The sequence below is a fragment of the Oncorhynchus nerka genome, linkage group LG10, assembly GCF_034236695.1.
Source record: "Oncorhynchus nerka isolate Pitt River linkage group LG10, Oner_Uvic_2.0, whole genome shotgun sequence".
NCBI lineage: Eukaryota > Metazoa > Chordata > Actinopteri > Salmoniformes > Salmonidae > Oncorhynchus > Oncorhynchus nerka.
The window spans coordinates 25,127,221-25,144,088 of record NC_088405.1 but is presented as its reverse complement, the minus strand read 5'-3'; the positions used below and the strand labels follow the sequence as shown (position 1 = coordinate 25,144,088).

At 43.2% G+C, this 16,868-nt stretch overlaps 1 protein-coding gene and 1 pseudogene across 6 annotated transcripts; one reads left to right on the top strand and one right to left on the bottom strand.

Moving 5' to 3' along the window:
* Positions 1 to 241: 241 nt before the first annotated feature.
* Positions 242 to 8,037, bottom strand: LOC115135055 (protein FAM149B1-like). 6 transcript variants are annotated; one of them, XM_029669277.2, is made up of 17 exons: positions 7,509 to 8,037; positions 6,978 to 7,094; positions 6,586 to 6,733; positions 5,818 to 5,960; positions 5,269 to 5,430; positions 4,899 to 5,057; positions 4,488 to 4,669; positions 4,109 to 4,251; positions 3,580 to 3,702; positions 3,082 to 3,194; positions 2,655 to 2,885; positions 2,149 to 2,272; positions 1,912 to 2,037; positions 1,682 to 1,763; positions 1,438 to 1,587; positions 1,200 to 1,278; positions 242 to 827 (listed from the first exon to the last, which is right to left on the bottom strand). In XM_029669277.2, exons 1-17 carry the CDS (start codon positions 7,553 to 7,555, stop codon positions 716 to 718), a joined length of 2,241 nt encoding a protein of 746 aa, XP_029525137.1. In that variant the 5' UTR covers positions 7,556 to 8,037; the 3' UTR covers positions 242 to 715. The 6 variants fall into 6 exon arrangements, with proteins under 6 accessions (XP_029525137.1, XP_029525138.1, XP_029525140.1 ...); XM_029669278.2 differs by having other exon boundaries at positions 3,634 to 3,702; XM_029669280.2 differs by lacking the exon at positions 3,580 to 3,702 and having other exon boundaries at positions 7,509 to 8,036.
* A 168-nt stretch (positions 8,038 to 8,205) lies between these two features.
* On the top strand, positions 8,206 to 16,841 carry LOC115136515 (protein ecdysoneless homolog; annotated as a pseudogene).
* The last annotated feature ends 27 nt before the right edge of the window (positions 16,842 to 16,868 follow it).

Sequence of the window (16,868 nt, the reverse complement as noted above, 5' to 3'; positions counted from 1 at the left end):
TTTAAAAAAATAAAAAATCCGCATCCAAAAATACCGATTTCCGATTGTTATGAAAACTTGAAATCGTCCCTAATTAATCGGCCATTCCGATTAATCTGTCGACCTCTAGTCTGCAGTCTCTTCATGTTAGCAATTATGATTAATTTGGTAATTTCATGCGACACTTTAAGATCGGTCGCTGGTGTTACACAGTTTATAGTATGGGGAAAAGGAAATTTGTTTAAAATAATTGATCAAATCACATGATTAAGTCATTTATTCACAATTTAAGAAGTGTGGTTTGAGCTACTGTGGCCACCATCTTAGATATTCTATATTTTCTGCAGATTTTTTTCACTGGTTAATGTTCCTGCTGTTTTTATTAGAACAGTCTGAAGGTTTGTCACTGGTGTTATAGAAGAATATGTTTTGTTTAAATAATTTATATATTATCATTAACCTTTTTCATCTTGGATTATATATGTAAAGTAAATACTCAAATTACATTCTGGAAAGCCTTAATTGTCATTAAAATATAGGGAACACCGGTGACAAAGGCAACACAAGCATTTTAATGTAATATACAAAAAATAATATGCTGTCATTTATTTTCATTAACATTGTTACAGCATTAACTATTGACTAATTTGTAAAAACTTTTTATTGGCTGGTCAAAAAGCCACCATTTTCATAGAACGACTCATTCCCTGCATAGAAGAATTTAAGAGTATAGAGATCAGAGAACATAAACAATATACATACCAACATACATACAGATAGGTTTAATGAGACGGGTTACTGTCTTTGGCAGCCAGGTAAGCAGAGTTCCAACATACAAAAATAGGGCTCTAGAAAAACAAAAAAAACATCAAATAAAATCACCTAACAGTACAATGTAGAAATGTTCCTTGTTGTATAAAGTGTTGTTGAAGGCCCCGTTGGGAGTGGCAGCAGGGCCTTGCATCCTGCCGTGCTGAGGTGTGTGGTTGGTGGAGGAGGCCGATAACACAGCCACAAAGCCAAATTCCACAGCCAAAGTCAAAATTAGCAAAAAATGTATAGCTTTTTATTTTTCACTTTAAAGTTAGGCATACGGTTAGCAGTGTGGTTAGGTTTAAAATCATATTGTAAGAAGAGAAATTGTAAAAATGGGTGGGGTTTAATGATAATACAGACTTTGTGGCTGTGTTAACTAGTGACAACCGGTTGAAGGGACTTACAACCCAGGTCTGCTACTGCGGGATGTGAAGCCCCCCCGGCTGTAGGAGCGTGCTGGGACTGACACAGGCACCAGTACAGCTGAGGAGAGCAGGACAAAGATGAGTGTTAATGAGCATTGATAGTTAATATTCAAATCATTAGATAACCAGAGGCTACAACCGAATTCTCTCAAACATAATTAGACCGCAACCCAGCGACATGTTTTATAAATGAGGACCACAGATGGCTCCTACTGACCTGGGGGAGGGGCTTGTGTGTCAGGCTCCTCCTCATCCTTGATGGGGGAGTGGCCCAGAGGGTGGTGGATGAAGGAGTCCAGGAAGGAGGAACTGCTGATACCCAGACTGATGCCCAGACTGATGCCCATCACTCCGATGCCCAAAGAGTCTGCCAGTGTCCCAGACAGAGACTCAATGAGTCAGCCACAAAAATTAATGTGTAGAAATTGTGTACAGTATTCAATGTAAAACGAGGTGCCCACCTGTACCCAAAGATTCTCTGCCAGGACGCCCCTGTCCAATGTTGTCCAGCACCGTGAAGGAGCGGCGGTAAGGGGTGTCTGACTGCAACAGAACCCAGAGTTAAATCTCACGGACTGGAACGTAGGCAAACATATTCCATATTTATCCATTACAATACAAACCTACAAAATATGCCTAAATCGTTCTGTAGTGGTATAATAACTTTTACCGTGTGTGACTATAGCCATACCCTGTAGGTGTGGGTGGTGTTGGGACGGGAGAATACGTCCAATTGATGAAGCCGATCCCGAGGAAGCAAACAACCAGCTTCATCTGTAACAGCACTATGGGCACGACTGGACAAGCCTCTATGCCGCTACACACACAAAATAAAATAGTGTTGTGTTATTAGCAGGTGATAGATTTAAGTGTTGTCAAGTCAGTGCAAGATGTACAACTATTATGCAGAGTTCTACTCGTCCAATACCTGAGTAGGTCTGAAGTGCTGTCCAGAGTGCGTGGGTTCAGCTTCTTCTGTCCCGATGGGGGGAAGGAGTGTGTTCCTGCTCAGAGGTATCAGAGGCGAGGCCAGGCGGTCACTGGCTGTGGGTCTGGAGAGTAACAGCCCTGTTCACTTTCCACACTTTCCATAAAGTTACACAAGTCTCTTTAACATGGAGCAAACTGAAATCATTCCACACGAGGGCAAATTATACTGTATGCTTCACACAGATCTTCTTTAACTCAGGGTTCATTAAAAGTTCACCCGTTGGTACTTAATCACACACAACTCCTCACATCACTTCCCTTCTGCTGAAAAGAATGCCACAAGGCAAGAGTTAAACAGCAAACAGCTTTCAAAGTTATCTCTCTGAACAGACGGTTCTCCAGCTTCAGAGCAATAAATAAGACGGGAGTGAGGAGGGAGGCGGTGTACATGGAAGAGGACAGGGACCAGATGGAGAATGGGTAACCCCGTTTAAGTTAACTCACAGGCGTGTCCCACGGATGACCTCCTCCATGGAGCCGGCGGCACTGAACTGTGTCAGGCAGGGAACCAAGGGCAGAAGGGTGCGTGGGGGGGGGTTACGGCGTAGCGCCGACTGGGGCGGACGGGACAGGGAGGAGGAGCTCTGCTCTAGCACCCGGCGAGGACGGGGCTTGCTGGACGGAATCACACTGGACCCTGGCCGATGGGTCACCACCACCCTCTCCTCAGGATCCCTGAGAAGGAAGCAGTGAACCTTAACACAAAGTAACATATGCAAAAACCTACATATCCATAGCTAATAACCGTCTCTTGCTCTCTTATTTAATGAGATAAAAGGTGAGTGGTTCACGGCTACAGTTAACTCCTTATGCTACACTCTACTAATAAAGATTGTTATAGTATCATCATGAGTATGATCAGTCTCCATACTGAGCTCTCTCCATCACGCCCAGGTTCCTCTGCTGCAGGGGGATGCCGTGGATCACTATGAGGTCGTTGAGGTTGTGATGCGTCACCGCTGCCCCTACTGGTACCCGACTGGACTGTAGGAGGGAGGGAGGCAGAAGAAGATACAGTTAGACTAGGCAAAAGTGATCATTCACCTAAAAAAAAAAACAGCCACATCATCCCTACGGACACTTGCACGTCACCACAGTCAGCTCCAACTTGGATTTTCTACATGCAACCAAGTGGAGACGACATACCACCACCCACTTGAGACCAAACAGACGATTAGACAAAAGAGCAAATTAAAGCGGGAAGTAAATAAAAGCATTCCAAAATGGTCATTATTGAACTAAATAAGAGACGTGTGTAAAAGAAATACTCAACAATTGGTTAAGAAGTATGAAAGTTACTAAAAGTGGTATGGTTTGTGTTATTCAACAGGCACAAGCACATTCAGTCTAGGAGTGAATAATAACATGCCGCTGTGGATGGCGTCGATCGGCGCCATTTTGGCTCTGGGTGAGAGTTACATACAGTGGATGGCTTTTTCTGCTTTTTGGATTTCCGTCTGGACTTGTGCTTTGAGACCCTTGATTTTGTGGTCTTTGGGGGGGAAAACGGATGACCAAATGAGAGAGAGAAAAGGAGAGAGTGAGGTGGACAGATACAAGGTTGTTGGTTTGAAAGGTGTGAAACAGACCAAGGAACAAGACAGAGTAGGGGACAAAAAGAAGGAAGGAAAGAAAAAAGGATTAAAGTTAATGAATTGATAGCCTTCAAAACAAGAGTGAGAAGAACTACGGACAGCAGGGGAAAACAATTCAGCATCAGTGTGACTGTTTTCAGTTTGCCGAATTTGTCCTAAACTCTCAAACACATCTGAAGGTTATTATGGAGTTCAATCACAGTGCTTATTAACATTTCTTATTGACATAAAACCTACATCCTAGGAGTAGGATGTTCCACTCTCTGAGAAGGTGGTCCTTCAACCCCCTCTCAGGGCACTGACCTGGGGTTGCAGGCTGCCTGTTAGCTGGGGCACCCTGATCTGGCCTAGCCTGGGGAGAAGGGTGGGATGTGTGGACAGAAGCAGGAAAGGATTCTCAGCATCAGACTGTGATGGGCTGAAGTTCACTGCAGTCTTCTCATCATCTGTCAATAAGAAGGGGGCAGAATACTGTCAATTTGACAATGATGGATTTGTTGGTTTAAAAGTCAATGACAAGTCAAAAGTGCCTATAAGACATAGCCCTGTGGTCCTACTTGAGACATAGTCCTGTGGTCCTACCTGAGATTTTGCTCTGTGGTCCTACCTGAGACATAGCCCTGTGGTCCTACCTGAGACATAGCCCTGTGGTCCTACCTGAGACATAGCCCTGTGGTCCTACCTGAGACATAGCCCTCCCAATGCCTGCGGACCAGCTCCTCCATCCAGCCAACCAGCTCTCGCCACACGTCGTCAAAGAGCAAGTCCAGGGCCGCCTGTCTGCGACAGCGATAGGGAGACACAGGAGGCAGGCAGTACCTCCGCCGACCAGCCCCCACCCACCCCTGCTCCCACTCATCATCCCTGTAAAAGTCAAACCACAGATTAAACCATCAACACAACAAACCTTTTGCAAAACAATGTCAAAGTCTTTCAAATACTAAGCTTTGTTTTAGGTTACTTGGTACAATGGAACCCTTGGGATAATCCTAAAAGTAGGCTACAAGCTCAATCAAGTGCACCATAATTTAAAGTATTTGAAATGCCCCTACATTTAAAGCGTCCTAAATAGGAGAGCTGGGTGGTGACTCACAGGTCCCTGCTGTCAAAGGCCAGGTACTCCTCCATCAGGCCTTCAGCCTCGATCACCTTGGGCCTGTCATGACCTCTGGATCCACTGGGAGTATCAGGGGGGTGGTCAACTGCCACACAGGGCCTGGACAGCACAGCCCTTCTCCCCTGCACACACAGACTGGACACACAAACAACATGGTTCACACTGACATCGGTTTCTCAACAGCATCAGTCCAAACTTTTTAGACTAGCCAGTGCCAGTATGCCTTGTGTTACGTTACTTAGTTCACTTGCTGTTTGACAAGCCACACAGTATGTAGGTCACAAAACCACAAAGCCAACGGTAATCTATAATTGATGGGTTAACAGCATTAGTAGCTAGTGCTCACTCTGTGCTGGGGCCGGGCTTGTCCTTATCCTGGGGCTTGCTACTACTGCTGTCCTTCTGTCCAGCTGCAGTGGTGCCTGCGGGTGTCCCGGTCCCCTTCCCTGAGATTGCGTACCACTGAAAGCCCTCGTCACTGGGACACACCAGCTGACTACCCAGAATCCTTTGGGTTCACATAGTAGGGTGGATAGGAGGTGAAACAGTGATTAGAACTTAAATGAATCCAACCGACAGGAAAATTAATTTATTTGATTAACAATTTAATTTTGTAATGCTGAGCCAATGGTCTAGGACACATTCTCTCATTGTGTATAGGGGCCCAATGGTTTTGGGCCGATCATTATGTGGTAAGTAGTTCCTTCTCGGGTTTGCAAACAAATCTAAATCAGATTTATCTTAGGTATCTTTAAGTTAGACTGCTCTTTTTAAGAAGTATCACTATACAGCAGCCAAATGACCTTCAGCAATACATTTACAGGTGAGGAGTGGAAGGAGCCAGGCTAGAGTGGCAGTAATGTGTGAGATGGGGGGGTGTAGGGTGAGGACCCACCGTAAGTGAGGGAACCTGAATGCCCACTGATGACACTCATCTTGCAGCCCCAGTAGATGCGCCCCACCCCGCCCCTCGTAAAGCTCCTCATCAATCTCCTCAAACATTTGCTGCACCTGTCGCGAAGCCGCCTTGTCAAACTCCTGAGGGATGGAGAGAGGGAAGGGAAAAAGAGAGTGAGAGGAGCCCCGACCGAGAGGCACACTATGACAGAAGGTCGTTGCTTTTCAAGCTACTTATCAATTATTAGCAGCATGTCGCTGAGCGCTGTTCATTTCACAGCACGCTACATGGCTCCCAGGTGACTGTGTAAGTGATTGTGCTGGAGCAAGTAGTACCATTTGCATGTATATTTCAAAGACTGTGTGTGCGTGCACAGGCGAGTGTTTGTGTGTACTGTACAATATTAAGTTCGTAACTTAGGACTGTAGGGGTATGAGTTCTATGAGGCCTTCTGAGGACATGGCTGTGTAAATAAATCAGATATTTTTTGTTTTGTTTCTGAAGACAAGCTCTAGAAAGCTCAGCATCACGACGAAGCGAAACCATGAGGGAAATGACCTCTGCAGACAGAGCAGATTGTCCTCATTACTAAGTCATTACAATACAAACATGATTACTCTAATTTAATGGTAATCTGCATACAAGACTGTTGTAGCATTCAGCATGGCTATGCCTCGCTATATATGCACTTCAAAATACTCAGAACATAGGGCATTTGAACTGAAAGATTCTGGCAGCCAGCTGAGAAAGTGAGGTGAGACTCACATCATAGCCCCAGGAGAAGACAGAGCTCCTCTCTGTAGAGATGCCTGTCCCTGTGTAGCTGTGGATCCCAGACCAGGCCCGCGTTGTGTTTCCAGTGGTGACCGTTGGAGAGTCTGACCGGTTAGAGGCTGCAGACGTCGTCTCTGAGCTGCAACAGAGGACAGACATTGTTTACATGTTGCTGTACGTTACAGTGTTGTGTGTTGTTGCGTGTACCAGGGAATATTTTAGAGCAGTGAGGTATATTACTGTGCTGTTCAGATTATGTAACTGGCTACCTCCCTCTATTTTGTCTCCTTCACACATCTAAACAGGATCTGTGAAAGCAATATGGCTGCTCCCTACAAGTGTACATGGTTTCACCTGTCCGGTTCATGAAAAACAGGTCATACCTGTTGTAAGTTGAGACAGCTTCCTGAAGGTCATGGAGGAGGTGCTGGGGGAGGAAGTCATCGTCTACCTCTTCTGGGAGAGGGTGATGGTCAAGGTGGCTTCGGGATAAGCCACGACTGCAGAGAAGGGAAAATATAGCTGAATAAAACATGAATAAGCAATAGCATTGATATATATATATATATATATTTCATTGTAATACTTTGGTGGGTTGATATTTATTGTTGTAAAAAGACATTGATCCCAAACAAACAAGGAGTGAAATATGAGGTAGAGGTGGGACCCTTACGTCATCAGTTACAGCATTGAACAACATCATCCTATTGCATCCATTTGTGTAATGGAGGCAACTGACCTTGGCTTGGTTTGACAAATGGGCTCTCACATGATCACTACATTATCACCCGATAATTAGCTAACCAACCATCTAACTTTAGTCAATCAGGTTACCATATTTCAATCTCGAATGACAGAAATTGCAGTTAACAAAGAATAACAAACTTGTCCACTAGCTAGCAACTATTACTTACATCTCAAGACTGTGCGTTACCGGCCGCCTGGTGTATCGCGAAATCATCCTTTTCTCCGTTTTTATCGCCTCATGCCCCCCCGAGTGTCCTCTCTCACCGTGCTTCCCTCTGATTCATGGCCCCACTTGCCCTTTTGGCAGAGGTTTGTCATTTTCAGCCGCCCGCGGTTCAATAACACCTGTACACCCTAGCACGTTACCTAGCTAGCTAGCTTCGTTGTCTTTGATGTGGAACTTAATTGCAGCGAACTTGCTAACGTTAACATTAGCTAGCAATCTAGCTACTAGATTCGCTAACGTTAGCTAACAGAGGGAGAACCAAACCGCGCAGTTGTGCACGAAGTGACCTATTAATATACAATGCAGTGGAATACTTCAAATAAAACGCGGCCTAAAAGTATTATGGTATTATAGGTTATGTTTCAGGCAGCGCCAGTAAAATAATCAATATAGCCATTAACTACAGCATCCCTCACGACAACAATAACAAGGCTGTCATGGATACCTAACTTTCTTATCACTATACCTCACGGGAAATGTATTTTGATCTCCTCTAAAATGACCTTTTGCAAAAATATAAAAGACTACAACTCCCTGTGTTCTGTGCGATATTCCTATTGCGCTACAAAATTATGTCCGTCTCACCTGGGAACGTTGTCTACGTATAGAATTCAAAACAATTGTAATTCCACATTTTATGTCAATTGTACAACTTTTCTATTGATTCATTATATTTTTGTGTATCGTAATTTTGAAGCAAAATTTCATCGAAGTATATTATTATTTCTGGGATAAATGCGTGTCATATAGGAACCAATTACAAAAACGGTAGTATTATAACCGAGATCTATTAATGGTAGGGGAAAAAACAGTTCATCTAACGGCATGAGAATGACAGAACTTGACAACTAATTTTATTTTTATGGGATTCCTTCTTGAAGATTAACGTTAAAACATATACATAATAAACAAGGCAAGGTAAGACCTCTCTCAGAACTGTGACCTAAGTTAACGTTAATTGATCATGCGATTAGCTAGTGAAGACACTGACTAGTTAGGATGCTAGCTTCATTTTATTGACATGACTTCGTTTGCAAATGTAATGTTCAGTGTAAAATAGTAGGCCTATCATTGAAGACTTATAGATCAAAATATCATGTGATCAATGGCAGTTACATATAGTTACACAATAAGTTTATCGATAAAAGACAAGCTGCCTGTCTGAACAGTTTGGAAGCTGAGCTTGTACCCTATAATTCAGTTATGATTCAAATGTCATTATAGAGATGTCGTATGATCTGACATACAACAGTCTCTGCTGATAACAAAGCAAAGGAACATAACTTATCTTGTTATTGCTCATATCATAGGTTCATCAAGCCACCCCCACTATGGACCCACTTAGGAGAACAGCCTTGCTAGATGACATGGTCCAGTACTATCTCTTCTTGGTTCAGCCTAACCTCTTAGACACACAGTCTGATGATCTACGTCTGAGACTTTGGCCAAGGTTGCCCCTCTCCTTGTGCAGTATATCTGGCAACAGCAGCCATTCAACCTCAAGTACCACACTGAGAAAGGCACAGTACTGGTTCTGACCTGGATACAAATGTTTTTTGAGGATTGAAGGATTTGTTATACAAATCATTTTGATGCTTTGACTGAATGAATGGTGATCATGTCTTGATTGTACCTGCAAGGGGAGTTCCTGCACACTTTGGAGGCAGCGCTGTGTTTGGGGACAGTGTGGAGGATGAGTGGTTCATCTTATACCTCCTGCTTCAGATCACACAAGCCTTCCCAGAACTTGCTGCCAGGTAGAGTGGAGCACACGGTCTGCAAAGCTCTGTATTACTTCCAGTTAGTTTCAACTTCCCAGTGATATTTACTTTAACTTGCAGGTTAGAGTACAATGATGGGGAGTTCCTTCTGATTGAAGCAGCAGACTATCTTCCCAAGTGGTTGAACCCAGAGAGCAGTGGAAACCGAGTAAGTTGTCTACGTTTGATGTAGCCCATTTAGCGCCTATTTACGATAGTATTTTCTGTCCAGGGAGTTGTGTTAAGAGCCCTGACACTTGCACTAAAAGTTAACACACATGCGGTACTATTTTCACATCAAATGTAATTGTATTTGTCACATGCACCAAATACAACAGATGTAGTCCTTACAGTGAAATGCTAACTTACAAGTCCTTAACCAACAATGCAGTTTTAAGAAAATACCTTTAAAAAAAGTAAGAGATAAGAAAAAACAAATAATTAAAGAGCAGCAGTAAATAACAATAGCGTGGGCTATATACAGGCGGTACCAGTACAGAGTCAATGTGCGGGGGCACCAGTGTTGAGGTAATTGAGATATTTATGTACATGCAGGTAGGGTGGCTATGCATAGATGATAACAGAGAGTAGTAGCAGGAGTCTTATGGCTTGGGGGTAGAAGCTGTTTAGAAGCCTCTTGGACCCAGACTTGGCTCTCCAGTACTGCTTACTGTGCGGTAGCCGAGAGAACAGTCTATGACTAGGGTGGCTGGAGTCTTTGATGATTTTTAGGGCCTTCCTCTGACACCGCCTGGTATAGAGGTCCTGGGTGGCAGGAAGCTCTGCCCCATTGATGTACTGGGCCGTACGCACTACCCTCTGTAGTGCCTTGCGTTCGGAGGCCGAACAGTTGCCATATCAGGCAGTGATGCAACCCATCAGGATGCTCTTGATGGTACAGCTGTAAATTATTTTGAAGATCTGAGCCATGCCAAATCTCCTGAGGGGGGATAGGTTTTGTTGTGCCCTCTTCACAACTGTCTTGGTGTGCTTGGACCATGTTAGTTTGTTGTTGATGTTTTGGAAACAAAATGAACATGTGTACACCTTTATAGGGTTAGAGTTCCCACATGGACATATTTCCATATTACAGCAGTTGTTTACGTAAAACAGATGGAAGACAGTCGACTACCTGTGCTAATTAGCTATCTGCGTCTCTGAACACCTGTGCGTAAATGGAAGACGGACGCCATAAACGTGTTTTCACTGAAAAATACTGTCGGTTGCAACTGTGTTTAAAACAGTGTACGACAGTGTATATTTTACATTTGTGAATTAATTTTATGTGATATGATAGTAGATGGCTTTATGTTTCTAGAACCGTACTGCAATTGACAATCGATTCATGTTTACATGGAATGTTTGGGCTGCCAGAGCCAATTCTCCTCTAAACAGAACATGTAAGGGCCTTTAACTGTAAGGAGTAACATCAGGCTCCATTATTAGGCTATGTGTAATGACTACAAATTGTTTATCACTGTCTATACATCTCTTCACATAGCTGACTATCCCTTCGTTTGTTGCCTCTGTAGGCCTATATCAGTCTGTCCATCTGTGTCTCTCCCCCTGGTTCTGGTCTGCTAGGTGTTCCTCTACAGGGGTGAGCTGTACATCCTGCCCTGACCTCCCGCTCTAGTGGAGTTGGCCTGCCCATGAACGCAGTGCCCAGCGTGAACCATACTCTGGTCCTGCTCTCATCCCACACACAGGCCTGTCTGGCCAGCCCCAAGATCCGCACTGCTCTAGGGAAAAGACTGGAGGGGTGAGTGACGCAGCAGAAACAACACTATGAAGTGTTGAAGTGATTGTAAGGTTTCTGTTTGAGGGTAGATTTGAGGCTTATGATTAGGGCCAGGCCTTTGGCTGTTTTCTTTCTAGCCCGCATTTCGATCATCTGACCTCAAGAGGCCGATATAGCGCCTTCTCACACCACATGTGAATTAATTGTCACATGTGCATACCGTGACAATCTAATGTAATTATCCAATTAGTCCAATATAAATTCCCAACCATGTGGATTGACTTCAAGTCAATTGTTTGCTGAAAATTGTCATCAGCAGCCTACACTTTAGACTAATGCACCAAATTATTACACAATCAACATAAATATTTAACTTATTGTTTATCAACATTATATAGGAATAATCTGCATTTTATCTATGAAAATGTAGCCTATTGTCGAACAAAGTAGCCATTTTCATTCGCTATAGAAATGCATGTAAATGTTGAGGATATGCAAGCGCCAATATCCCAAAATGTGCGATTCCATTAACACAAGTAAAAAACGGAGTTGTAGTCTGGTCAACCAAAATAGAAAGCCTCTCTATAATAATGGACGAATCCACTGACTCCACAAGACCAATATTTTGCATGTAGGAGAGCTGGGTGAAGATGTTTAGTTGTTCTGACTGCTACAGTGTATTTTCAGGAAGTGAACTATTCAAGTGTTGGCATATCATTCCAAGTAGGCTACCTGCGCTTTTACGTGCGCTTTGTGGAGGCGGGGAAGCGTATCTCTCCAAATCCTCGGTCTTAACAGAGTTGGAGAAGTTGTTGGGTTGTTATTTTTATAGTGAATGAAAATAGGCTAGCCATTTTATGTTTTGAAAATAATTTCCCCCTCTAAAATTTTGGATATAAAAAAGTCCTTGCTATCCTGAATTCTTGGGACGTCCCAACTCAGACGTTACAATGTAAAAAGATTAAGGTTAAGTAAGGGTAGGGGTTAAGTTTAGGGTAGAGACCTCTTAAGGACCCAGATAGCAGTAACAGATGTAAAAATGGCTATCGTTCCCATATGTTAATGGCCCAATGCAGCCGTCAAATAATTTCCTGGTAACAATTAAGTACCTTACTGTTTTCAATCAAAATGGTAAAAAATAAACAGGTAACTTCTTAGCAAGAGCAGTTTCTCCTGCAAAAAAGAATTGAGTGGGGAGGGGAAAACTGAAAATGAGCTGTTATTGGCAGAGAGGTTTGGAACTCTTTCTTATTGGTCTATTAACTAATTAACTGCCAAAACTCCATCCCACCAAAACATGCTGAAATTTAAGGCTGTCTGTTCAAGCAGCTTTTACACTAAAAGGTCATTATCATAATTGTCATAGTATTGTTCCAATCTCAGTGTGAAAAAATAAAATAATATTGTGTATGTACACACACACATAGTTGTGTACATATATATATTATATATACATATTATATATATATACACACACACATAGTTGGATGTTTACGTACACCATGTTTAAAAAACATTTAAACTCAGTTTTTCACAATTCCTGACATTTAATCCAAGTAAAACTTCCCTGTCTTAGGTCAGTTAGGATCAACACTTTGTTTTAAGAATGTGAAATGTCAGAATAATAGTAGAGAATGATTTATTTATTTCAGCTTTTATTTATTTCATCACATTCCCAGTGGCTCAGAAGTTTACATACACTCAATTAGTATCTGGTAGCATTGCCTTTAAATTGTTTAACTTGGGTCAAACGTTTCGGGTAGCCTTCACAAGCTTCCCACAAGAAGTTGGGTGAATTTTGGCCCATTCCTCCTGACAGAGCTTGTATAACTGAGTCAGGTTTGTACATTTTCTATAGGATTTAGGTTGGGGCTTTGATTTTGCAGGAACAGCTCAAATAAGCAAAGAGAAACAACAGTCCATCATTACTTTAAGACATGAAGGTCAGTCAATCCGGAAAATGTCAAGAACTTTGAAAGTATCTTCAAGTGCTGTTGTAAAAACCATCAAGCGCTTTGATGAAACTGGCTCTCATGAGGACCGCCACAGGAAATAAATACCCAGAGTTACCTCTGCTGCAGAGGATAAATTCATTAGAGCTAACTGCACCTCAGATTGCAGCCCAAATAAATGCTTTACAGAGTTCAAGTAACAGACACATTTCAACATCAACTGTTCAGAGGAGAGTGCATGAATCAGGCCTTCATGGTTGAATTGCAGCAAAGAAACCACTACTAAATGACACCAATAAGAAGAAGAGACTTGCTTGGTCCAAGAAACACGAGCAATGGACATTAGACCAGTGGAAATCTGTCCTTTGGTTTGGAGTCCAAATTGGAGATTTTTGGTTCCAGCCGCCATGACACGGTGTGGGTGAACTGATGATCTCCGCATGTATGGTTCCCACCGTGAAGCATGGAGGAGGTGTGATGGTGTGGGGGTGCTTTGCTGGTGACACTGTCTGTGATTTGTTTTGAATTCAAGGCACCCTTAACCAGCTTGACTACCACAGCGTTCTGTAGCGACATGCCATCCCATCTGGTTTGCGCTTAGTGCTTATCATTTGTTTTTCAACAGCTCTATGAACCAACACACCTCCAGGCTGTGTAAGGGCTATTTGACCAAGAAGGAGAGTGATGGAGTGCTGCAGCAGATGACCTGGCCTCCACAATCACCCGACCCCAATCCAATTGAGATGATTTGGGAGGAGTTGGACCGCAGAGTGAAGGAAAAGCAGCCAACAAGTGCTAAGCATTTTTTTTCTTCATTTAATTAGGCAAGTCAGTTAAGATCAAATTCTTATTTACAATGACGGCCTAAACCTGGCCTAACCCGGAGGTTGCTGGGCCAATTGTGCGCTGCCCTATGGGACTACTAATCGCGGCCGGATGTGATGTGGCCTGGATTCCAACCAGGTACTGCAGTGACGCCTCTTGCACTGCGACGCAGTGTCTTAGGGCTCCCGAGTGGCGCAGTGGTCTATGTGGGAACTCCTTCAAGACTGTTGGAAAAGCATTCCTCATGAAGCTGGTTGAGAGAATGCCAAGAGTGTGCAAAGCTGTCATCAAGGTGGCTACTTTGAAGAATATAAAATATATTTTATTTGTTTAACACTTTTTTTGGTTAATACGTGATTCCATATGTGTTATTTAATAGTTTTTATTTATTTTGTTATTTAATGTATTCACTATTATTCTACAATGTAGAAAATTGTCAAAAATAAAGAACTCTTGAATGAGTAGGTGTGTCAACTTTTGACTGGTACTGTATATGATATAAAATTGAGCAGACACTGTAGCTCATAGGATTTGTACCAATGTACGTCAAGAGCACTATCTGTAGCCTAATGGTTATTAGACCGCTTCAATCTTGACAGCATGGCATTTGCTTCTATTGATTGTTAACCCAGAGAACTGATTACACATGTTGGAGTATAATTGTTCTATTACTGGTTAGAAACAGAAACAAAAGATGATGCAATCTTGCAAACAAAAGTAAATCATTGTTCAGTGTGTGAGACCGCTAATCTCTGATGCTAGCTAACCAGTAAGGTGTTTTTATATTCTCCTGAACAGTAATATTTCCTAGATTACTCATAACAGCCCTCTATTTTACATTTCAATGAGCATAGCGGTATCGGGCTGTTAGCATTGCAATTGTCAGTGATTCATAATGTTATCCCTTTTGGTGATGATGTGTTATTGAGGTTGTTGTCTGTGTCAGGGGTAGCTGCAGGGCTCTGCAGGAACACCATGAACACTGGTGTCTGTTTGTCTTCATGTGTGCCTGCATATATGTGTGTGAATACACTCTATCCTGTGTGTGTGTGTGTGTGTGTGTGTGTGTTTAACTCTGGTGGCAGGGCCCCAGGTGAGGAGATCCTTCAGCTGCTACAGTGCTGGGATCCCTGCAACGTGGAAGAACTGAGGAAATGCAAGGCTCATCTACCCCCAGAGGACAGTGGGTAAACACATATTACTACAGTACAGCAGTCACACAGTCTAGTATCAGCTCAGGTAAAATCCCTGTTATTATATGACACTTACCGCGCTGATATGTTCACACCACAAAGTAGACTGCTGGCTTTCGTGTCAGATAAAACCACACGGGTATAAGGCCTGCTGATTTTTAGAGGAAGGGTTCAGCCTTTACTAAACATACCCATATCGTAAACTGGTTAAATAAGCGGTTTCCAAAATGATGAGCTAGAATGAGTTGGTTGAAACACTGATTTTTCTAATGCCCCCTATCTCCAGGTGAGAGTTGGCTGGATATTTCAGCCCAGGAGCTGGAGCGTCTGTTGGAGCATAGGGGGAGGAGTGGGGGTGGGTGGCTTAAGCCCATCCACACTGAACAGACGCAGGGGGGGGGTGAGGAGGAGGGGGGAAGCTACAGCCTGGTGGCTGTGACCCAAGGCATAAAGAACTTCATCAACGCCATGTCTTCACATGAGGGGGCCCATCTACCCTGGTGAGACTGACGGACTGTCTGTCCACACTGTTCTACTTAGCCCTGTATGCTAACTGCTATGAGATAATACTGTGTAGAATGCTAACGTATGCTAGCTGCTGACTGTAATGGGTATCAATGTAATTTGCCTTTGTTTATGTTACAGGTCCCATTCAAATGAGCCTTTTGGGTTTGATCCAGACTCTATGGCCAGTGCACTGGACAGACTACTGGGTATGTAGTTGCTAGTAGTAAGTTCTATATGAAGGCCATATGTCACAGGTGGTCAGTGTACGTTTTAGCTATGTGTTATGTAGACATGTCAGGGGCTAAGGATGAGGAGTTGGATTCAGATGACCTAGATGATGTCGATGAGGCCGTGGATGGTCCTACCGGACTGCGAGGGGATGAAGGGGCAGAGGCTTCGGAAGGTCTTAGGAAGTACATGGATGAGATGGACCATGAGCTCATGGGCACCAGCATGGGACAGAGCTTCAACCAGCAGGTAAGATATGTGATCGATATTTACCACTTCTTGTTGCAGTGTGCAAATTCTATAAAGAGTTATTTGGAAAGAGGAAGGATTAGGGATACATAAGTTGCATTAATTGCATATAAATATGTCAAATAATGATTGTATTCTATGATTCCAGCAGGGCACCAATAAAGCAGGCCCAGCAGCCAATGGCTGCCCTCGTTCCCCCAGCGGAGAGGGTCTGCTGGGTGAGGATGAGGAGATCCAGCCCCTGGACATAGACCTTAACATGGTCACTAACCTCCTGGAGTCTCTGAGCTCCCGGGCTGGCCGGGCCGGCCTCTAACCTGCTGCAGAGCCTGGGCATCCACCTGCCACCCAATACTGACCGTTCATGCTGAACACCTGCCCCTCAACTCTGACCATTCATTGAGAACTCTGACCGCTCATTATGCCCTAGCAAAGAAAATCACCCAACACCTAGTTCTTACTGTCTACGCAGCCTAGATACACTGCCCTTTAAACTTTTTGCTCACAGAGTACACCATGGACCACACCAGAATCAATCATGTACATCAGGACAGTGGTTTGACAACTGGATCATGTTTGCCATTCTGAATGCAGGATCTAAAAGGTTACTGTAACCCTACAAAGTTGTGATCCTAACGTAGAGGCACTTTCTCCCCTTTTGGATATTTGAATCTGATTGTCCTAAATATAACATGTAGTTTCAAATGTTTTGTTTTGTTTTACAGCACTTAAATCATTACTTAGTCAAATAATAAAGTCGTACAGCAAATTGATATATCAGCTGATGTAAGAAGGGCTATATAAATCAATTTGATTTGATCATTTTTTGTGTAGTCATTTTCTAAA